Raw genomic sequence first — 24,972 nt, forward strand, 5'->3', positions numbered from 1 at the left:
TAAAAAAAATTAAAAGAAGGAGCATAATTTGAGCTACTGGGTGTGAAGCATGGACCATTTGAGCAGACATAGAACACGGTGTTAAGAGGGTGCCTGGGTGGCTCAGTGGGTTGAGCGTCCAACTCTTGATTTCAGTTCAGGTCATGATCTCACAGTGGTGAGATCCAGCCTCTACATCAGGCTCCGTGCTGATAGCACAAAGCCTGCTTAGGAGTCTCTCTCTCTCTCTCTTTCTCAAAATAAAATAAACTTAAAAAAAAAACCATGATGTTAGAGGCGGAATACTGTCAACTACTAAGGCAAAAGAAGGTGACAGGAGTTTTTAATGACATGCAAAAGAAATTGAACTTTGTACCACCAGCAAATGGAATTATGAAATGTGTCATGCTTGAGAATGACATGGTTATTTGTTTTAAGAAAATACTGCAGAGGAGTGTGACAGAGGGATCTGAAGAATGTAGATATTCTTTAGCGACAACAGTTGATGGAGCATTTTTAACGGCACATGTTTGATATTTTCTGAACTAGATACCCTTGCTTTTAAAGACTGGAAAACCTAAATATCTCAGGTCAATGGAGAATATGTAAAATCAAAAGTTGTACTGATTACCGACCATTACTAACTATATATATATTTATGTTGATGAAATATTACTGCACATATACAATATTTTTCTAGGAAAAGATGAATATGCACATTAAAGTCTAAAATTGTTATTTCAGAGATGAGCTTAGCAAAGTGAAGTAAATTTTATCATTGGTAGATTCTCTGGAAAATTATAGTAAGAGCTATACTGATGGCTTTGGAGCATCTGAAAGATTCTAAACTGTTTTATGAATTATAAAATATTGTTATGTTTAACATAGTTTCAGTGTTACATGTATTCACATAAATTTCAAGTTTTTGTCTAATCACTGAAATGGATAATTTCCCATTGACTAGAATATTTTATTACTGGCCTAGCATTCTTAACCGATAGAAAGCAGTTAAAATGTGCAGTCTGTAACAACCTGTGTTCTCATTTAATGTTTTTCATTATATGAAGTTCATATAAAAACATCCAAAAATTCTTGACAAGAAATAGAGTATATTATACTATATTATGTGATCTAAGTAATTAATTAAATATTAGAGTAGCCAATGGAGTACAAATGAGAAACTAGTGATTTTTAAAGTATAATTTTCATAATAAAATTATTAAAAAATATACAAATGTCTAATTATCTTTAAATAATGCTTCTTGCCAGGATATTTTAAGTTAGTCATTAGCCATTGTATTTGAGGATACATGGAAGACAGGAAAAGTCTTTTAATGCTTGGTTATTGGAAGAGCCAATAGTCAGAAAAATATCTATGGAAATGCCTTTTGCAGCCTCTTTCACTGTGTGTTATGTTGCTGTTCAGTTTGCTTACAAGGTGTGGTAGTTTCAAAGTTAAAAATTCTTTATTTCCTGAGGGTTTCCTAATAATGGTTTATTATAACTCTGTTTTATTACTATTTTTAAGAAGATGGACATATTTATTTGTAATATACTTAGAACTGGTTAATAATGATTTTAAGAAACCAAATTCAATGCAGATTGAAACATGAGTATTTTCTATGGAGATCACCTCCTATTCAGTAAATGGCACCATACATAAATGCATTGTTGTTACTTTAATTGGAAAGGACCCCTTTTAGTAATGTCTCTGGCTCTGGAAGAATTATAAACACACAAATTGGAAGAGCTAAGAAAGCTTATTTAACTAAGCTGTCAACAGCAATGTCTCAAATCTGCTTAAATTTATTGGGAGGCGGGAAGATCTATTTGAAATGCCGACAAGAAACACAGAATCAGTTCTAACAGTGTTACATTTAATACACAGGGATATATTACAAGGTTAAATAAAGAGAGTTGGCAGTATGTATCATAAATGTAGCTACCCTTTGACCCAGCAATTTCACTTATAGGATTATATAAAAAATTATGCACAATGGTATGTTACAAGAATTTTGTTATATCGCTGTTGAATCTTTTGTAATAAGGAATATTTGGAAATGACTTACAGATATATTTATTCAGAGAGGGCCCAATAAGTAAGTGTTTCAACTAGACCTACAGTTCAATAATTTTAAAAAATAAAGAACCCTATTTGTACTGATGAGAAAAGATTTCTAACGTATGTTAAGAAACAAAACGACACAAAGCAGTACACATAATATGGTTCAGTGTATTTTTGCTATTTTAAGTAGAGCTGTGTGTGCTATGTCTGTGTATGTGTAGAAAAGGCCCTGGGAAATTAAGTTATGGAAGGAACTGGTTATTTCTAGTAGGAACTTTGGGGTATGGTGGTTTACTGCTTCTATTTTTTATACATTCTTTCATTATTGTGTATTTAAAGAAAATGAATGCAATATAGTTTCTCTTTCTCACTCATTATGAACAGGACTTAGACACTTTGTTTATTGTAGCATTAGTTTTTATTTTATATTAGCAAAACCATGAGAGTTAAGGACATATACATGCTATCACAACTACAGACATATCTATGATACTATGAGCAGTATTTCTCCTAATTTATCATTATACTTTCACTACTATGGGTCAGTATGGCCATTTGGTTTGAATCTCAACCAGTATGCACCCCTGGACAAGTTTGCTAAACATTCCCTAAAGCCTCTTTTTTCTTGATTAAAAAATGGATATCATAGGGGCGCCTGGGTGGCTCAGTCGGTTAAGCGGCCGACTTCGGCCCAGGTCATGATCTCCCGGTCCGTGAGTTCGAGCCCCGCGTCGGGCTCTGTGCTGACAGCTCAGAGCCTGGAGCCTGTTTCAGATTCTGTGTCTCCCTCTCTCTGACCCTCCTCTGTTCATGCTTTGTCTCTCTCTGTCTCAAAAATAAATAAATGTTAAAAAAAATTTTTAAAAAATGGATATCATAGTCTCTGCCTATTGAAGTTCTTGCAGGAAGAAAATAGACAGTGAATGTAGAAAGTCCTATAGCACGGTGCCTATCATATAATACATTTCCCTAAAATGTAGATTTTTTTAGTGTTTGCTCATAGTTGATAGTCTATTTTCCTCAATAAATTATAGAATTCCTAAAACAACATATATAAATATTATTCAATAAATGTATTTGCAAAAGTATTTAATTCTCTAATAACATTTTTAGCTATTGAATATAGAAATATAACTATTTTAATATAAAAGAGCCAGAGGTTAGCCTTGAAGAAACATATTTTATGTAATTCTTTCATTTTAATCGATTATCTGCACAATGCCATGAGTCAGTGATGTTTGGAGTACATGTGGAAAATAATGCAAAATAGATTACAAGAATGAACATAGGAAAATTGGATTTCACTGTTGAAATTATTAATTTCTTTCTCAAATGAGTTTTTCATTACAGATTTTCATTATGCACTCAGGCCATAGCTTCCTAATCAATAAAGTAATTCCTACCATGGGAGAATGAAAAGGAGGAGAGACTGAAAGGTTGGTATAAGATTATATTTAAGGAACTGGTAATGAATCTAGATTTAAATTTACTTATTTCTTTTTAAAAACCACTTGACTGTTTTGGGGCGCCTGGGTGGCGCAGTTGGTTAAGCGTCCGACTTCAGCCAGGTCACAATCTTGCGGTCCGTGAGTTCGAGCCCCGCGTCGGGCTCTGGCCTGATGGCTCAGAGCCTGGAGCCTGTTTCCGATTCTGTGTCTCCTTCTCTCTCTGCCCCTCCCCGTTCATGCTCTGTCTCTCTCTGTCCCAAAAATAAATAAACGTTGAAAAAAAATTTATAAAAAAATAAAAATAAAAAATAAAAACCACTTGACTGTTTTAAGAAATCAGTAACCATAGGGAAAAGGCAAAGTTTTGATTCTGTTTCCATTTGAGGGTAACCCAAATGAACTAATATTGTTATACAACTGTTAATATTACTAGATTTAATTATAACCTTGTGAGTCTAGGAATTGAAAAAAATTAAACTGATATATTAGAATTTTTTAAGATTTCTGATAACAAAGTGAAGGAACAGAATTGAGACTTTAAAATCCATTAAAAAAATGTCAATTATACCATTGCTGTCAGTATCCCTAGGCCACAGACATTGCAGCTTTCCATTTGAACATTTAACTACAGAAATGACTGCTTCAATTTCACCAAGAGCAGGCTGTAGGATAGTTGATGATATTTGTTTTCCTGTATCTGAATTAGCACCGCTAGTCAACTTGAAATTTTGTATTAATCTAGCTCTATGAATTAGAATTTTATGGCCTAAGTTGTCCATTTAGATATAGAAGTACAGTTAGAAGAGTGTTTATAGAAAAGAAAACTATCTTCCATAAAATTAATATATGAGCACTTATTGTACAAAACATAAAAAGAGAAAGAAGAATTTAAATATTCTTCAGCTCAGAAAACATTTTTTACCTTTAGAACTAAATAATACCTTCTCATATTTTTGCTTCACTTTTTTTTTGCATAACTTTAAATATATATTATACATAGCAGCACTTGGGTGGCTCAGTCAGTTAATTATCCAACTTTGGCTCAGGTCATGATCTCATGGTGTGTGAGTTTGAGCCCCGTCTGGGGCTCTGTGCTGACAGCTGAGGCCTGGAACCTGCTTTGAATTTTGTGTCTCCCTCTCTCTCTGCCCCTCCCCCTCTCATGCTCTGTCTCTTGTCTCTCAAGTGTGAATAAACTTTAAAAAATTTTTAAAAATTTTATATATCGAATTTGAGGTGCTTTTTAAAACAAATATGTTGTTTTAAATGTGCTCTATGTTTATTACAGAAAACTAGGAAATACAGAGGAATATAAAGAAGTAACAACCACTCATACTTGTATGAAACATCTACGACCAATATTAATATGTCATTGTAGCTCTTTAATCTTTTTTCTATATGCATTTTTACAAAGTTAAAATTTTAGATGTATTTTAGAATAGTAAACATACAAGAACATTTATAGGTCTTAGATAAAACGGAATATGTGGAGGTGATTTATTGACAAATTATAATGGACATTTTCATTCAGGAAGAGTTTTAAAGATAGAGAAAAAATTTCACTTTTCAAGATTGTTGACACAGAAGTAATCTGTAAGTTACCCAACTCAACTCTACCTCTCCAAAAGCCAAAATTTGCTGGCAAATATGCTTGTAAACACCAAACATGTAAATGTTATGGCCATCCGTAAGCATACACAGTTTGTGAATGGAAAAATTCAGTTACTGCTTTAAGTGGCTACAATGAATCATATATTCTACTTGAGCATTGGGTGTAGTTTTATTAACATATTTCTTGATTCCAGAAAATTCAAAGGTATGAAATAGCAAAAGCTTTGTAGTATTTAATACAAAGTCCTGTTTCACCGCTCAGATTCAAAATCAACACGAGGATACCTAAGTCCTATTGGTTTCTTAAATTCAGAATCAGAACTAAGGAAAAGCTATAGTCCTGGGGCACCTGGGTGGCTCAGTCAGTTAAGCATCTGACTTTGGCTCAGGTCATGATCAAAAGGTTAAGATTTTTTTTTTAAGATTTTATGTTTAAGTAATCTCTACGTGCAACGTGGGGCTCCAATTTGCAAACCCGAGATCAAGAATCACATGTTCTACCAACTGAGCCAGTCAGGCTCCCCAAGAAGCACCTCATTTGTAGAGCTTTCTGATAAACTGAGTCGACTGGAATGCATAAAAAGTCAGAGAATCAGAAAGATCCGTCCTTTATCACACCTATGTATCACACCTTGCTATATATGGTCCCTGGCCACATCACTTAATCTATCCGATTTTTAGGTTTTTTATTTGTAATGTGAGAATAATCACGAAATATGTTCTTATCTACCCCATGAGTTTTGTGGAAGACTTAACAAAATTTTACAGCCCTCTGAGTCGGTTATCATCATCATCATCTTTTCTTCCCTATCACAACTCAAAACAGCTTTCATAATCATGATCTGCCTAAGCACTAACTCTTATATTCTTGCTAAAGTACTTAGCAAGTACTTTAATTTTTTTAAATGGTTATTTATTTTTGTGCTCGTTTCAGCAGCACACATACTAATGTTTATTTTTGAGAGAGAGAGTGAGACAGAGCGTGAGCAGGGGAGGGCCAGAGAGAGGGAGACACAGAATCTGAAGCAGGCTCCAGGCTCTGAGCTGTCAGCATGGAGCCTGACGCGGGGCTCGAACCACAAACCCTGAGAACATGACCTGAGACGAAGTCAGACACCTAACCGACTGAGCCACCCAGGCACCCCGCAAGTACTTTAAAGTACTCAATGTTGGCTATTATTGATTCCACACCAGCTAGCCCTTTTTAGCTCAATGGAAGGAAACTCGAGATCTGTAAGAGAATGATATTCTAAAAGAGAAGTTGGTAAATAAAGAACATTTCTTGTCTTAGCTTCCGTGTTGAAAAAACTGACTATGCTTTCTTCCCAATCCTCATCTCAAGTTTTACCATTTTAATAGTCCATGACAGGAAACCTGCTTGTCAATGCCATACATTTTATATCTGTGTTTCTATCTGCTTCAAGTAAACCAGAAAATAATCTTTCTGGTTATCACTGTGAACCCTAAGGAATAATCTAGCCTCTATAATTTTCCACTTTGCTACCACCTACGGTTACAAGTGAACCACACAACTTGGGACTGTAAAAAAAAAAAAAAAAAAAAAAACCTTGAATTAAAATACAATTACCTTTGTTCCATCAATATCTGAGCATTTTGTAAAAAATGGAATGGTAATCATGTTTTATAAAACCTTTCCCGTTTTTGTGACTTCCTAAAGCTTTTGCTATGTCAGCAACATTCTTTTTTTTCATCAGAAAGTATCGAATACTGCCCTGAGGGTGTGTGCTGCCTTCCACAAAGTAGAAAAGCAAATTGGGCAAGCATTAAAAAAGGCAAGCCAAGCAAGTCAGATACATATAGTGCCACATGTCAGACAGATGAACAGTTGATGGCAAGACTCGCTTTGTGATTTTCCCTGATGTGGGGTTAAGTGCTGGATACAAGCCCATATGATTTGGAGAATATAATTTTAGTTTTTTGATTTAAAAATAGACTATCAAATAAAATTTAAATTAAAGCTTAGTGCTTTGGAGTAGATTAATGTAGCCACATTCATTTAGATGGGTAGGGATATGAGTTCCCTTGTTTGTTTATTTGTTTTGTTTTCTTTTCTTTTAACAATGTTTATTTTGAGAGAGAGAGAGAGAGAGCAAGTGCAAGTGGGGGAGGGGTAGAGACAGGGAGACAGAGAATCCCAAGCAGGCTCCACATAGCACAGAGCCCCATGCAGTGCCTGAACTCACAAACTGTGAGAACATGACCTGAGCTGAAACCAAAACTCAGATGCTTAACCAACTGAGCCACTCAGGTGCCCCTTGGCTTCCTTTTTTTTTTTTTTTTTTTTTTTCAGTCTCTTCTACAGTCATGGAATAATTTGCACTGGGGAAGTGTGGTTTTACCCTAAAGATGAGAGAGAACCGCACTCATTAACATTTTATGGCTTGTTGTATATAGTCCAAGTAACATTCTAGAAACATGAAGAATTCATGATAACATGCACAAGCATATGCACTTGAAGCAAACAGCTCTGTGGTGTAATAATTCACTTGTCACTTCACATCAGCATCAATTCTTTAATAAATGACAATTTTTCCTGAGTTGATGAAAACTAGCACACAAATTTCCACAGTGTCTTCCCAAGAAGAAAAATAATGAAGTGTTTCTGCACCTAATACTTTATCTGTGTCCACGAGCAATGATTTGAAATAAATAATATTTATTTTGTTATAATGACATAATCTTTATCTCTCTATATATGCATATGTATGATGTAGTAAAGATAAGCAGATGGCCCACAGATCCAAATAATATCAGTCCCAAAATTATATGGCCGTTAAAACTGTGCACCATATCTGAATTCTGATATTAGATCAGATTACATCTGTCTCAGGCTCTCCAGGCACAAGCTAATTACTCTGTTTTTCTAGTGGTCTTCTAAATGTTCACAGTGTCAACATTAATTCTTTTTCTGCTGCATTTCTTAAATATTGTAATAGATTTTGACTTATCTCAGTTATAAAATATTTCAACCCACTAAATGCTAACACAAACAACTGGCATTATCCTCACTTTTCCCTTAAATTATAAAACAAACAAAAAAGAGTCTACGGTACTTTGATAATGGATAAAGTTAAGTTTTGCATTTTTTTGCAAACAAAAACCCTACGATCTACATTATAGGCCTGGGTCATGGCAGGGGAGATCTTAGACAAGGTTTAAGAGTGGTGTGGGAAAGAAATACAAATATTCACGGGCCAGTAGCTTTCCCATAGCTCCAAGTTTAAGATTTCTACAACACGACTCCCATGCGCGCTCGCGCGCGCGCGCGCACACACACACACACACACAATAGCAGTTGTTTGCTCTCTTAAAACAAAACAACAATAACAACAACAACAAAAAAACACTTCTGTAAGTACTAACATGATATGATAAGAAGCTTTTACAAAAAAATCTATACATAAAAATCTCAGAATCCAAAGGGAAATAAGACATCTAAAAACAGTATCAAGAAGCAGAAAGTTTTAAGTAAATTAAGAGATGTATAGATAGAATGGTAAGAGTTCAAAAAAGTGAAAAACAATTTTTGACTGAAAATGGGGTTCAGGGAAATCTGCAGCCAGAAAGGAACTTTTTGGTGACCTAAAATTAAATTCCAAGTGGGAATTTGTAACAAAAGAGAGCAAATCCATGAAGAGTAAAATGTGGACAACACTACTTTTCTTAAACTGATACACAGAAAATACCAAGCTTCAGGAGGAAAGGAATTATGTAGGAAATCATGCCCACAGATGAAACAACTTATTGTTAAGCCTTTGAGAAATAAAAAGTAGTTTGGCACACCTCTTGGCATTTTGTGCTTGTAAACAGTTCAATCCTGAAATTTCTCTCACCATGGTAGGGATTTCAAAACTAACATGCAGATTGCTTTTCACTTCTATGTCATTTAACCTTACCTCTAATACAAGCCTGATTCTGCTCAATGTTGGATTCTAAAGGAGGGTCCAACAAAGCTTTCTTGAAGATCTGTTGCATTTCCCTAGGAGCTATCATTAGGCACGGGGATGCTGATGTTGGTATAGGGAAATTTTATATTACTGCTGGAACTATCCCATTTGCACACAATTTTAGTTTCCATAGCTTGGGGTCTAGCCACAACCTGAGGTCAAAGCAAGTTGAAGTCTTGGCAATACCAAGCCATCTTCCTGTGTTTCAACCAGGATATTAAAAAAATCATCCTAGTTTTAAAATTGCTGGGTGATATGAGACTTCAACCCTGTGACAAAACTTTGTTAGCACCAGACTGGTAGAATGGAGAGTTCCAATACACTGTATGAACATTTGTGTCTAAAAAGGTATTGTCCTATTTGAGTTGATTCACAGATTGTAGCTCATCAAAGATTCTGGACCCCATTCAAGAAGGGGTTATTATTCAATTTTGCTTGATCCTTGCTTTGTTGTGTTTTTGTTTTTCATCTGCCTAACTTGTAAGAAAATCCAGTTTTTATAGCCATTTTTTTCTGGACTGTCTGGAAGATTGTCAATCCTTCCACTTGCACTCAATGTAGTTACAGTCGTTTCAGGGCTGCATCTCTGAGAAAGGATGTAGGTCATTTCTGTGGAGTTGTCTCCCTACAACCACGCACACTGTGATGTACACAAAATCCAGAGAAGGTCAGTCTTGTAGAACTTCAAAGCTAGTGGAACAGTAGTGTTTAATTATGATTACTTTCTTTGCATTTTAACTGTATACAAGCAAAACATTGAGAAAGTACTTTAACTGCACTAAAGGTCAGAGGGAGGCCATCAGGAGTTGGCAGCTCAGATCACTGAGGTGCCATCTTGAAATGAGCTGCATGAAGCTGCTTAAGTTTTATATTTCTTCCTCCAGTTACTGCAGCAATTGCTAAGGCTCCTGTCTCAAGCAATCTAAGTTTCACTGTGGTTGCAACTTTGCAATGTGTTTCTTCCAGTTAGGTGATTTGGGACAAAGTCACAACCTGTATAAACTTCAGTGTCCTCAAAGAGGAGATATCTTTCATATAGTCAAGAAAGGTGGTGTTGGCCTGCAATGGATTCTCTGCTGACTGCAGAACACACAGCTTGTAGGGAGGCAGAAACGGGAGAGAGTACCCAAAGCAATGGGACTCCCACCATAGTAGATGCAAGCTATTTTTTTATTTCCTGTAGGAAAAGTAGTTTCTGTTTAATATAAAACTACTTTCATTATTCCAAAACACAACAAGCTTTGGTTATTTTACCTCAGGAGTAGGGAGGGGAAGTAGGACACAGGATGAAGAGATTGTAGTTTTGATCCAAAAGAATTGTTCAGATTCTCTGTCTCCTCTACCTGCCCAGGGTTCCTTGGCTGTCTTCCAAGTATCCTTTCTCGGGAAATGAAAATACAAATAAAAGTGCAGCTAATTCCAGAACTTGAAAATCAAACAAAATACTTTTTAAGAGCCATTAGGTTCCCCTTCCCCCATTTTTGCAAAGAGTAGAACTGAAACAGACTGGCTAAATTGGCATCTAAACACTTTTCACTACATAAAACTTGGGGTCCAGGATGGCAGGGAATGTTGGGATCCGAATGGACCTACTCTTTGAGATCTGTGCAGGGCGGGGGGGGGGGGGGGGGGGGGGGGAGCCGGGGGGGAGGTGGGGGCAGAGTGGGAGAGCAGCACAGTCCTTTTACTTACACACACAATTTACCTCAGCGCATTGTTTTATCATTAAGATGACTGAGATCATTTGCAGGCCGCTTTCTTGATTTCTGCCCTGCGGCACACCCGAGCCCTGTTGTTAGTTTTTCCTCCTAACCTCACCCATCAGTCATCTTTTGAAAGCCCCCCAACCTGGAAACGCATCCTGACATCTACCTTAGGTCTTCTCACTTGGAGCTGAGGAGTCAAACTTCCAAAACTAGGGCCTGCTTCCTGTTTAGTGGCTGATAATTAATAAACAAATGATGAATGGCATGCCGGTAGGAAAAACCATTAGCATAAGCAATTTCTGTTGCCAAAGTTAAAGGAAGTATTAACCTGAACTTTGATAATGGCTGTGAGAATGGCAGGGAGAAATTGTGGCAGGTGAGAGATTGAAGGCTCAAGACTGAACTTGGAATATTTCTGAGTTTGGGAGAGCGGAGGCAAAAAACTTTTGAGGTGATTTGAGTAGGTGATTAGAAATCTAGCCCTATGAAAAATGAGACTACAGGGACGAGCAAGCTGGAATGGAAAATCATCCTGTAGTTTTAGATTCATTGTGTTTGTGTGATCAGCAGGAAATCATTATTCAAAAATTTGAAATAGACTCAGGTAGAAATCCTAGCTGATGATCTAAAGTTTGAATTTTGCTCCAAGAGTGGTTGTAAGAGAGGTTACGTAATGCCAAAGTTTGTAAAGAAAAGAAGATTGGACAGAACGGTGGGAAAGAACAATATTATAGGAGGGAAAGATTACTAATAATGTCTTATATCCTCTTTGGGAATGGTTTGTAAAGTTAAGAATTCAGATAGGATTAGTATTAAATAGTGAAAAAAAATAGTACCTTCTCACTGATATTTTTTTTAATTTTTTTTTCAACGTTTATTTATTTTTGGGACAGAGAGAGACAGAGCATGAATGGGGGAGGGGCAGAGAGAGAGGGAGACACAGAATTGGAAACAGGCTCCAGGATCTGAGCCATCAGCCCAGAGCCCGACGCGGGGCTCGAACTCACGGACCGCGAGATCGTGACCTGGCTGAAGTCGGACGCTTAACCGACTGCGCCACCCAGGCGCCCCATCTCACTGATTTATTAGTTACATTGCTAGTGAATATTGCTCTATTTATGTATAATTATGTGTATATCAGTGTATACGAATATATGCTACACTATATAATTTCAAAATTATATATAAATACATGAATATATAATATACAATTTATATGTGATATATTTATCCACATATTCATGTATAAAAATCTTTATGAAAGGAAAGAGTGAAAATAATTTATTTCCATTAAAAAATGAATTATTTGGTATAGTGTCACATCAAAATGATTCTTAAATAGTTAAGTCTTTGAAGTAGTTTCATCTATGTGAACATTCAGTACTGGGTCTTCCAAAGAGCCTGTGATTCTGCCTTAAATAAAAAAAAAAGAAATCTTATTGAACCAGATGTGCCAACTTTGCTTGCATTTGGAGAAGGGGAGGAGGGATTTTATATATCCCTATTTCCATAACTATATTCACAATTAACAGTGTTGTATTATAGATTTCTGACAAAGAAGCTGGTTTTGAAACATTTGCAGTCAAACTACTAAACATGTCCCATTACACATGCAAGAGAGAAAGTATATTGTAACATATGTTGTCGGCAAATAAATCTCTTGTGACATTTAGGGTATATAAAGATGATGATATATCATCCTGAAAAAATAATTCACTCAAACCATGATAATAGGAGTTATCATTTTTCTAAATGAACCTAATCTGTAATAATCAACCATGACCTCTGAAAAACACTTTCTACCTCTCTAAAATTATTCCAAGACTATGTGGAAAATTTCTCACAAATAAAACATTGTTTGAACATGGAACCAAAATACGGCTCAAATAACCTGTCGTCATTTGTGTGACTGATGTTTTTAAGCAGGAGCATGCTAGTGTAGTCTATGTTATCAGGATGTGCTCACCTGTGTAATAATTTGAAAACCAAGTTTTTATTTTCTTAATGGTGTTTTGTTTTTTTGTTGTTTTTGTTTTGTTTTGTTTTGTTTTTTGTTTGAGAGAGAGAGAGGCAGAGCAGGAGCAGAGGAAGGGCAGACACACACACACACACACACACACATACAGAATCTGAAGCAGGTTCCAGACTCAGCTGTCAGCACAGAGCCCAATGCCGGGCTCAAACCTATGAACCAGAATATCATGACCTGAGCCAAAGTTGGACACTTAACCGACTGAGCCACCCTGGTGCCCCTTTACTTTCGTTTAATACTTTCAGTTTGTAAACGATGGTGAGCTTGGGTTTGCCATGTTCAATTTAGTGATTTTCAATAGATACTCAGTTTTATTAGTTACTTGTACCAACATCCTTTTTTTTTCACACTGGGACCCTGAGAGACTAATGCTGTTGTTGAGCATCTGTGGCTTAAAAATGGCTACCCAGTAATGCTATTATGATATCTGGGAGTTACCTTGCTTTTAAATCTCTCTACTTCCCGCCATCACATTTCCACCCAAGCCATCAGCAGCATCTCTTTCATAGATGCTTTCTCCTCCTTTGTTGGATTATTTGGTATTACATTGATTTATGGTCAGACAGGAAACATTCTTTAAAATCCCTACATACCATATATACTTTGTTGGCCAAAACACGCACACAAAATTTAAATATTAAGAGATAACTTTGGATTATTTAGAGTCTGTCTTTGCTATTTTTTTTTGACTATTTAAACTGTCAGATTCTGAGAGAAGAATATTGCTATCTCTCACTGTATTTGTGGATCTATATACATATGCTTATGTTTCTGAGAGTTCTTGATTTATACAAACGTCTGCTCTCATGCTTGACAGTTTTTGGCCTCTTGACCTGTCTTGTTCTGTGAGTGTTTATGGGCTCCTCACATTAGACGTTTTGACTTAAGAATCTTCTCTTGTTTCAGGTTTACGAAGTAGCTCGTTGTATTCATGTTTTGTAGAGAATTGTGTCATCTAGCATCACAACGTGGCTCAAATATAGTAGTTTTATGCTTTTATGGCCTATATTCACTCACATTGTATAACAGGGTGTCAAACTGCGCTCTCATTATTTAAACTTGCTTAAAATACTTTGCTCATCCCTTGATCATTAGCCTTCTTGAATAACTGTTTTAAATATGTTTCTTTTATACAATTTAAAGTTCAGGTTTGTGTGTATTTGTACATGTGTGTGCATCCACACATGCAAAACAGTTTGAAAATCTTTTTCTTTTAAGAAATGAATTAGGGCCCCAGGGTGGCTCAGTTGGTTAAGCATCCTACTCTTGGTTTCAACTCAGGTCATGTTCTCATGGTTTGTGGGTTCAAGCCCCACTTTGGGCTCCACACTGACAGTGCAGAGCCTGCTTGGGATTTTCTCTCTCTCCCTCTGTCTCTGCCCCTCCCCTGCTCGTGGTCTCTCTCTCTCTCTCTCTCTTTCTCAAATAAACTTTAAAAAAATAATAAATAAATAAATAAATAAATAAATAATGAGCTAAGCCCATTTGCATTTATTGATACTACTAATGTGTTTGGTCTCAACTCTGTTGTCTTATGGTATACTTCCTCTCTGTTTGATGGAATATTTAGTATATTTCTCCACGTGGTAGATTTTTTATATATTTTTCTTTAATTTCTTTTGGTACTTGCTATTTGGAGTTTTTAAATTTTTCTGTTGTGGTTATCTTTTATTAATACCTTTAATTATGCTGTTAGTCCCATTTCCTTAGTTTAGCTTCTGATACTTGTTTTGTCTGTTTTAAATCATAGTCTTTGACTCACACCTGTTATCTACACAGTGTGGATATCGATGAGCTTATTCTACTTCCCCTTCCTCTCTTTACCCCACGTTTTTAGTTGGCTAATATTTTGTACTGTCAGAATATATAGCATTTACACACTATTCCTCCACCATGTTCTCTCCATGTGTTTAAAAAATAGATGTAAAATTAAATGTATTAAATAAATTAGATATATTGATATACTGATATCGTTCTGTGCAGTGTTGCCTTTTGTCCAAGTTTCCTCAAGCTATTCAAGAATGGTTAACTTCAAGACATACCTGATTCCATCTTAAATATAAAAAAGAATATTTAACAATGGTAGGCAACACAACCAACTCATTTTACATTTGCCAAATCATTTATAATGGAAAGAAAAACAGGTGGCGTTAGATGTCCCAAGTAACATTAAAAGCAAGACAATAATGTAATAATATTTCTCAAGAAAAAGGGAAGAAAGCACAGGCAAGGAATTGTATAACCAGCAAGATGTTTCTGACCACGATGCAGAAATAGGCAGCAGATTTACCTTCTCTCCTTAAACAACTGAAAAACCAGACTAAATGTGTGAAACAAATTTATACACATGAACAGTAAGCAGAAAAAGGTATGATTCATGATACAAAGGAAACAATTGAGGTGATCGCCACAGCTTACTGTTCAGAGTTTCTAGGCTATAGTACCAGGGGAGAGAACCCAATGAGACAGGTGGTCTCCCTGAGGTGACGAGATGTAGTTGAGAATTTTGAGATTCTGAAATGGCTACGATTTCTAGGCATAGTACCAGAGAGGAGAAAGCTGCATGGAGACTACAATTGTGGAGAGAGAGAGAGAGAGAGAGAGAGAGAGAGAGAGAGAGACTGAGAAATCTACAAAGGGTTTTCTTTATGTCTGTAGCTGAGCACCTACTGCATGTGTGTGAGAACACTATCCAACACTGGTAAGGAATCACTGAAAAAAAAAAAAAAACAATTGGAATGGTTTCTGGAATGCAAAGGCAGAAATAATCATGTTTTCTTCATCTAGAATAGAAAAAAAATTAATACATTGAGCGTCAGATAGAGTACTCAGAAGAGTATTGCCTTAGCGTGGGGTAAACTTAGCCATAGACTGGAGACTTCTCTGAAACAAGCACTCTGATAGCACAAGTCAACAAAGAGGATAATGATTAGAAAGGGAATTACACACACACACACACACACACACACACACACATATCTGTGTGTGTGTATATATATATATATATATATACACACACACACATATATATTTTATGATTACTTAATATTTGGATATATTTGGTTTAAATTCCAATCAATCAGTATAATCCATCATATTGAAAGAATAATGGAGACAAAAACTTCCATATGATCAACTTAACAGATGAGCAGTATTTGGCAAAATCCAATATTTATTCATGGTAAAAAATATCAACAATTTAAGGATAGAGGGAAACATCCTCAGTGAGATAACATATATCCCTATAATATCAGAACAAATTTACTGTCACTACTTCATTGCTTCTATTTAATATACTGGAGGCTGTTGCCAGTAAATAAATAAGGCAGCAGCAGCAACAACAAATTGTAATAGCTTATAGATTCAAAAATAAGCATTAAAACTGCCTTTGCTTACAGATGCAATGACTTTAAGAAGGTCACATGACTCAAGGTGTCAATATTAAAATATCAGTTGTATATTTCTAGATCCCAATAAGTTAGCTGTACATCCAACAAATTCTTAAATCCTATGCATCTTTCTTTTTGTAGAAGTTTGTATTGATTATAAGATTATTTATTTGCAGACCCATTAGGTCCTAATAAATTCTAACTAGTTTTTTTTCTGTCAAAATAGACAATTATGATAAAATTTCCATAGAAATACAAGGGACCTGAAATAGCCAGAAACATCTTGGAAAAGAAGAGTGACATAAAGGACTCACCTTATGTTATTTCAAGACATAATAATGAGGTTCCAATTAGGATAATGTAGTATTGTCATTAAGATAGAAAAATAGATGGGCACCTGGGTGGCTCAGCAGGTTAAGTATCTGACTCTTGGTTTCAGCTCAGGTCATGATCTCACGTTTAATGACTCCGAGTCCCACTTTGGGCTCCATACTAACAGTGCAGAGCCTGCCTGGGATTCTCCTTCTCCCTCTCTCTCTGCCCCCCTACCTTGCTCCCTCAGTCTATCGCAAAATGAATAAATAAACATAAAAAATTTTTAAAAAGATAGACAAAGAGATTAATATACCAAAGATAGATTTATATATATATGTGTGTATATATATATATATATATATATATATACCAAATATATATAACCACACATATATCAAATTGATTTTCAGCAAAGGCACCAAATATAGTCTTTCTACAAGTGGTACTTGAGCAACTAATGAAGTCTATAGGATAAAAAAGGAACCTCATCCTCTTCCCCACACCATAAGCCAAAATTCATTTGAGATCATTTGTAGACTTAAACCTAAAAGCAAAAATTATAAAGCTCCTAAAAGAAAACAGGAAAATATGTGTATGATGTGAATTAGGTGACAGTTTGTTAGAACACAAAAAAGCACTACAATAAAAAAATGATAAATTCAACTTCACCAACATTAAAAAAACTATTCCTCATCAAAAGGCATTGTTAACCTTTTTTTTTTCTGGTATACCTTTATTTTTATTGAAATATATTTGATGTATAATACTGTGTAACTATAAGCATGTATATTTGCTAGCTTTATATATTGTAACATAATTGTCATTATAGTAATAGCACCTCCATCATATCATGTAATGATCATTTTTTTGTTCTGATGAGAATAATTAAAACCTGGTTTCTTAACATGTTTGATGATTTTAATACCATATTGTGTCTCTAGTCACTATACTGTGCATTAAATCTCTTGTTATTGTGCTGTGCAGTGTTGCATGATCTTTCAAGTAGGTAAAAATGAAATCTAAAGACACTATCTTTGCAGGGGATTTAACCTTTCATTGAACACAACTGAATATTCAGAGTTTTTCATTTTCATTTCATTTTCTGATAATGACAAGGAGAAAAATGTAAACAGAAAGATTTGCTTCATAATTATTAGATGAATCAGATGATGAATGCAAAAAGATTGGTACTCTTGACAACATGATAATGGTAAAATTGATAGTATAAAAACTCATATGAATTGCTGAGTAAAGGATAGATGTCTAAAGAATAAAGAAAATGTGGTATTTTCATTGAGAACATCCTCAGACAGAGAGGATTTCATCTCACAACATGATGCAACAAAAGCCTAACAATTCTATTTTGCTAAACAGGTATGGAACAGTATTCATTCATTTCTTATGATGTTTGCAACAAAATTTACTTGATAAGATTATCATCACACAAATGCAGGTGTGTAAACAAAAATAATTGGAAAGATATAGATGATGTAGACACATGAGATTAGTGTTTCTACAGTTATTATGAATCAAATAAGAAGGTTGTTCTTGCTTTAACAAACTTATGAACCATCAAATTTTCCAAGAGTCTTGAGTATTGATGTTGCAAGTTCAGGGTACCTGAAGTAACAATATCTATCTGAGATGTACTAGAAATTTGGAATAAGAACTTACAAGATGGATATGTTCTTCCCTCAGGAATGATGGTTGAGCAGTTTTTGAAGCATCATATACTTGGGGGACATATACTTTTAAATTGTAAAAAATTAAGAATAACATTTGAGTTACCTATGTTTAAATTCTTACATTTATAATGAAGTTATTTTCAAAATCATTTTTTACTCTTATAAAATTATTTGTAAAATGAGTTAAAATAATAACAGATAAAAATCTATTGTCTAAATTGGAAAAGATACTCAACATCACTAATCATCAAGGAAATGCAAATCAAAACCACACTGAGATATCACTTCACACCAATCAAAATGGCTACTATCAAAAAAGGCAAGAAATAGATGGGGCAACTTGGTGGCTCAGTTGGTTGATTGACTCTTGATTTTGGCTCAGGTCATAATCTCATAGTTTCATGAGATCGAGCCCCATGTCAGGCTCTGTACTGCTTGAGCTCCTCTCTCTCCCTCTCTCTCTGCCTCTACACTGCTCATGCTGTCTGTCTCTCAAAATAAAAAAAAAAAAAAACTAAAATAAATACAATAACATAACATAACATAACATAACATAACATAACATAACATAACATAACATAAACAACAAATAGTAAGTGTTGATGAGGATGTGGAGAAGAGGGAACCCTCATGCACCACGGGTGGGAAGGTAAATTGGTGCAACCGCTGTGGAAAACAGTGTGGAGTTCTCTCAAAAAATTAAATATAGAAATACCATTTGATCTAGTAATTTCACTACTGGCTATTTACTCAAATAAAATAAAACAATAATTTGAAAAGACAGATGCTTCCCCATGTTTGTGGCAGCATTAGCTACAATAGCCAAGATATGGAAGCAACACAAGTATCCCACAATAGATGAATGAATAAAGAAGGTATATCTATATCTGCATCTATATCTATATCTATATCTATATCTATATCTATATCCATATCATCTATAGCTATATCTATATATCATCATCTATATCTATATCATCTGTATCTATATCTGTATCATCTATCTATATGCATATATTTATACACACACACATGCATGCACACACACATGCACACATGCAATGAAATACTATTTGTGCTTAACAAAATGAGGTCTTGCCATTTGCAGCAACATGGATGGATTAAGAATTATGCTATACAAAATAAGTCAGAGAAAGAAGGATACCATATTATTTCCTTCTATGTGGAACCTAAAAAATAAAACAAATTCTTAAAAATGGAGAACACAATGGTTGTTGCCAAATGGAAGGTAGGTGAAGGGATGGGCATAACAAATGAAGGGGGTTAAGATGTACAAACTTCCATTCATGTAATAAATATGTCACAAATATGAAAGCACAGCATATGGAATATAGTCAGTAATACTATAATAACAGATGGCAACTACATTGACCATAGGGAGGACTGAGTAATGTATAGAATTTTCAAATCAATATGTTGTACACTTGAAACTAATGTAGCCTTGTGCATCAAGAATACTTCACTAACAATTTTTTAAAAATATTTTTAACGTTTATTTATTATTGAGAGACAGAGAGACACAGAGTGTGAGCAGGAGGTGGAGACATAGAATCTGAAGTAGGCTCCAGGCTCTGATGTGTCAGCAGAGAGCCCAATGCGGGGCTTGAACTCACAAACTGCGAGATCATGACCTGAGCCAAAGTCGGTCGCTTAACCAACGGAGCCACCTAGGTGCCCCTTCACTAACAATTTTTTTTAAATCTGTTGTCTGAAAGGGCTTGTGTAGAATTAGTATTATTTTTTCCTGAAAAATATTTGGTAAAATTCACCAGTAAGCCATATGAACATAAGGTTTCTTTTCTATATTTTCTCCTGGGTTTATTAAAATATAATTGACATAAGACAATTTGTAAGTATAAAATATACAATGTGATGATTTGATACATGTATATATCACAAAATGATTACCATAATAAGGTTAACACCTCCATCACCTCACATAATTACCTTTTTGTTTTCTGTGGTGAGAATATTTAAGACCTACTTTCTTAGCAACTTTCAAATATACCATACTGTTAACTATCAGGCACTATGTAATACATTAGATACTCAGAACTTACTCATAACTGGAGTCTATACCCTTCAACTGACATCTCCCTGTTTCTCCCACCCACCCGGCCCCTGGCAACCACTATTCTAAACCCCTGTTTCTGTGTATTTGCCTTTTCACATTCTGTGTGTGAAACCACACAGTATTTTTGTTTCTCTCATTTCACCTAGCATAATGTCCTCAAGGTCTAATCATTTGTAATAAATGGCAAGATTTCTTTCTTTTTTATGGCTGAATAATATATCAACATATATATATATACATATACATATACATATTATGTATATATGTACGTATACATACATATATATGTAATATGTATGTATGTATATGTATATGTGTATATATATGCACATACCTATATGTATATGTCACATTCCCTTTATTCACTGATCTGTTGACAGACATTTAGGGGTTTTTTTCATATCTTGGCTATTGTGAATAATATTGCAGTCCACATGGAGGTGCAGATTATCTCTTCAAGATAGTAATTTTCTTTCCTTCGTATATATACACAGAAGTGGAATTGCTGGATCATATGGTAGTTTTATTTTAAACTTTTTGAGGAAATGTCATTCTTTTCTATAGTGGCAGCAACAATTTGCATCCAACCAACAGTGCACAAGGTTCTTTCCTCCACAGCCTCGCCAATACTTATATCTAGCCTTTTGATAATAACCATTTAAAGAGATGTGATGTGATATCTCATTGTGATTGTTATTTACATTTCCATTACAGTAAGTAATGTTGAGTGTCTTTTCCTGTACTATTTGGCCATTTGTATGACAGCATGGAGAGTGCTTGGGTTTTCTCTCTCTTCCTCTCTCCCTCTGCCCCTTTCCTGCTCATGTATGTACTCTAACTAACTTAATTAATTAATTAATTAAAAAAATAAAAAAATAGACATATCATATGAAACCTAATTACTAAATGATACACCATTAGTGGTTCATAGAGCAGACTCTGGTCAATTTTAAGTTTTAAAAAATGGACTCATCCCTTATGGAGACACCTCAAGAAAACTCCGGGTTTTTTCTTCTTTTTTTTTTTTTCATTTGTAAACTAATGGCAATTTAAAATCTTAGCATTGTTATGAAATATCAGTGAGTTACCCATGCAAACTGTATTGTCCAGCATTTAGTATTTAATAAATTTTAATAAATATTCTTATTTTTTTATATATAATTGTTTACATTTGAACTTTACAGATTCAACTTGTGGTCACATTGTTTATATTTTGCCTTTGTCTCAAAGGAATAGAATTAGAATATACTTCCTCTTGACTTAGCATTTACATAAGTTATAACCTTCAAATTCAGAACATCCAAAACACACCATGAAGTATAACATTTTTAAATTTTTTTCTTGAAAAAAAATTGGTGTGTTTATGCTGTGCCTCCAAAATAAGATGCAGGGTTTTTTTTTCCCTTCGGACAATAGAGAATTTTGAAAATTAAAAGTAAGTTTTTAAATATTACTGAATATATGTACCTTTGAAAGTATAGAAATTAAAAAAAGTAAAAACAAGATTGAAAATTTTTGATAATTCTTCTATACCAAGGTAACAGTTGTTAACATTTAAAAGATCGTTTCCAACTCATTTTATAAACATCACTGTCTTGTAATACCATTTGTAATACCATTGTAATACCAGCTAAACATTTACTCACAAATACAATTGTTTTGAAAAGATTTTTAGAGGTATAACTGCTAAGTTAGAGGGAATACATGCATTTCATGCTATAGATAAGTCTTCATATTTAAAAATATTTTGTCTGACATTTAAAAATATTTTGTCTCTTGGTGTATGATTAGATTGCAATCCCTTGTATTTTCGCCGATTTTCAAAATCCAGATAAAAATCTTTTACAGGGGCACCTGGGTGGCCCAGTCAGTTGGGAGTCTGACTTTGACTCAGGTCATGATCTCACAGTTCGTGGGTTTGAGCCCCCTGCCCGGCTCTGTGCTGACAGCTCAGAGCCTGGAGCCTGCTTCAGATTCTGTGTCTAGCTCACTCTCTGCCCCTCCCTCCCTCTCTCATCCTCTCTCTCTCTCTCTCTCTCTCTCTCAAAAATAATAATAATTTTAAAAAAACATCAAAAAACAGTTTAAAAAAATCTTGTACAAGCATAATGCTGTTTTATCTACAGAATAACAAAATTTCACTTAGAAGGTTTTGGTCAAAATTGCTATGTATTTCCTTATCGGAAAAAAAATTATAAATGATGGATCTGTAAATATATTTTCAACCTATGCAAATTAGAAATGCAAATTAGAAAGTGACCTTATTCTAGAAGTGGCATCACAAATCAAAAGAATGGATGATTCGATATAAATATGGTATACAATAGTAACGTTCTTCTTTACTTCGCAGTGCATGGGGGATTACACTTCCCCACACCCTTGAAGTCAGGATTGGTAATGTAACTAGTAGTTACAACCAGTGCACAGAAAGTGGAAGACCATTGGCTCTCCATATGAAAAATAAAGAAATTAAATTATTATATTACATGATAAAAGACACAAAGATAAATTCTAGGTATATTAAAAATCTATCCATGAAAACAAACAAGCAAACCACTCCACAATATAAGCTAGTGCGTTGACCTTATGCTAAGATATTAACAATCTGTGAAAGTCGTATGTGTGAAAATGGGAAAATTTCAGTGCAAACATTTGAAGGGTGACATTTTATTAAGGCCTGGTTTTTGATATCTATGATGAAGAAATATTTACATCCAAATTTCATTGTCAATAATCCTGTGCCTCTTCTCCACAGTATAGAATGCTTAAATTTTATCAAATGAAGCATATTTTTGAAATACTGGATAAAATGAGATGCCTGCGAAAACGTTCCACAGTGTCATTTTTGGGAGTTCTTGTCATTTTCCTTCTCTTTATGAACTTGTACATTGAAGACAGCTATGTTCTGGTAAGTTTTGGAGGTTTTTTTATTTTTGTTGTTACACATAAAGCTGAAGTCAAACTAGATTTAGTCCAATTGTAACATAACTTCAATCCTAGGCTGCTGGCATAACCTTAGTTTGAGCAAAGCTATGACATTTATGTTTTCTATCAAGCTAATTTTTGTATTAATTATATATTACCAGCATTATAATTATTTTGATTTATGTCACAATGTTTTCTTTAATTCTGTATATAGTAGTTCAAATATGTATATTGTATAAATAAATTAGCTATCATCACCATGCTGAATTAATAGTATATATAACCATTTTGAGATTTAGTTTAAAAATATAGATTTTTAAAAATTGCTTAAAGATATGAGTCCTTTATCAATTTTCTTATCAAAATTTTCAAAATTCTACATTTTAACTAATGATACTAATTATGCTATTTTGTTATCATATATGACACTTCATTTGATTTTGAATAGGCATAAATGGCCACCGTGTTGTATATTTAAATTCACTGAAAAATAACATAGAACTTTAAGAACTAGAAACGATGATGTGAAAAGTATTCAGTAGTTTAAAAAAAGATAAATTAGAATATAGCATATAAATTAACTTTTAGTTAAATTCTAGAAATGGACAAAGGACTTACTCTGGTTAATTCTGAGAACTCAATTTGTTTTATTACTTGTTATTGTTATAAGTTCTATTACTTGTTATTGTTATAAGTATCACATCATTTCATGTCTGATGAGAATAACATGGTAATTATTGCTTATTCACTTTCATTCTGAATTGGGCTTAAGTTATCTCAAAAAGTCCTAATCTTTACACTATTATTCCTGTTCACATATTTCAGAAAATCAAAATCTTTGGACATACAGAGGACTAAAAAGTACTTTCCATTATGCAAGCATGCTGACAGTTTCAGTTAATATCTTATCAAGAGAAAATCTGACAATAACCACAAAAAGCATTTCCCAGTAAAATGTTTTATTAATTGAACATGATTTTTTAACTACCCATGATTTGCCATATACTATTCTATGTCCTCTAACCTAACCATTTGATCTTAGTTGGTACAGATATTCTTTGGAAGTTTTGTGTAAAGCATTTTACTTCCTTTAGCATTGTTTGATGATGAAATTCTGCCAGATTCCTAGATTTTGGTTCTGCCTATGCCTTTTACATTCATGTATAGGTCTTGATCTTGTGGACCCTTCATTCTATTATCCACAGACAATTCACAAAGGCTGAAATCACCACAGATTCATAGAATTTGACTAGGGATGATTTAGGTAAACATAGCAAATTGGAGAAACTTACTAATGATATGCATTTTGATTTTTCTTTAAACCTGATTATTAGGTTTATAAGACTTAAAGACAATATAGCAAGACCCATGTGATCCAGCTATTTTTTTTCTGGATTAAATTAAAGATCATAAATTAACTAGAAGAGCTTTTGATAAGTGATTTAATTTTGTAATAAAAAATTATTTCTTACATCTGTGTCTACTGGTAGCAGTAAATCACATCTTGTAAAGGAAACACATAGTATTAACAGGATACCTATTGCATTTAATGATTTGCTGCATTTATGAGACACTTTCAAACTCAATTCCAGTGTCTCATTTGAAACAGACAAAAGACCATTGTATGCAGCAAGCATCCTTCTATCTTGTTGATTTAAAAGCTCTTCAAATTCATTATAAAATGTGTAAGAACTAGTAGAGTATATATCTATAAGAAGATCAAATACTAATGCTCTTTTACACATTTCTATCTA

General features: G+C 34.3%; 1 protein-coding gene across 7 annotated transcripts in view; it reads left to right on the forward strand.

Moving 5' to 3' along the window:
- MGAT4C (MGAT4 family member C) overlaps positions 1–24,972 on the forward strand; it is a 738,623-nt gene that overhangs the window by 702,491 nt on the left and 11,160 nt on the right. For 4 of the 7 annotated variants that reach the window (XM_040491285.1, XM_040491286.1, XM_040491287.1 and 1 more), the window contains one exon: positions 23,049–23,201. In XM_040491285.1, coding sequence (XP_040347219.1) covers positions 23,055–23,201 — 147 coding nt within the window. In that variant the 5' untranslated portion in view covers positions 23,049–23,054. Of the gene's footprint in view, positions 1–3,381; positions 3,481–23,048; positions 23,202–24,972 lie in introns of all 7 variants that reach the window. The other 3 variants (XM_040491288.1, XM_040491284.1, XM_040491289.1) reach the window with 3 other exon arrangements.

This window comes from Herpailurus yagouaroundi, unplaced genomic scaffold (assembly GCF_014898765.1).
Source record: "Herpailurus yagouaroundi ecotype Mexico unplaced genomic scaffold, PumYag 182, whole genome shotgun sequence".
Classification (NCBI taxonomy): domain Eukaryota; kingdom Metazoa; phylum Chordata; class Mammalia; order Carnivora; family Felidae; genus Herpailurus; species Herpailurus yagouaroundi.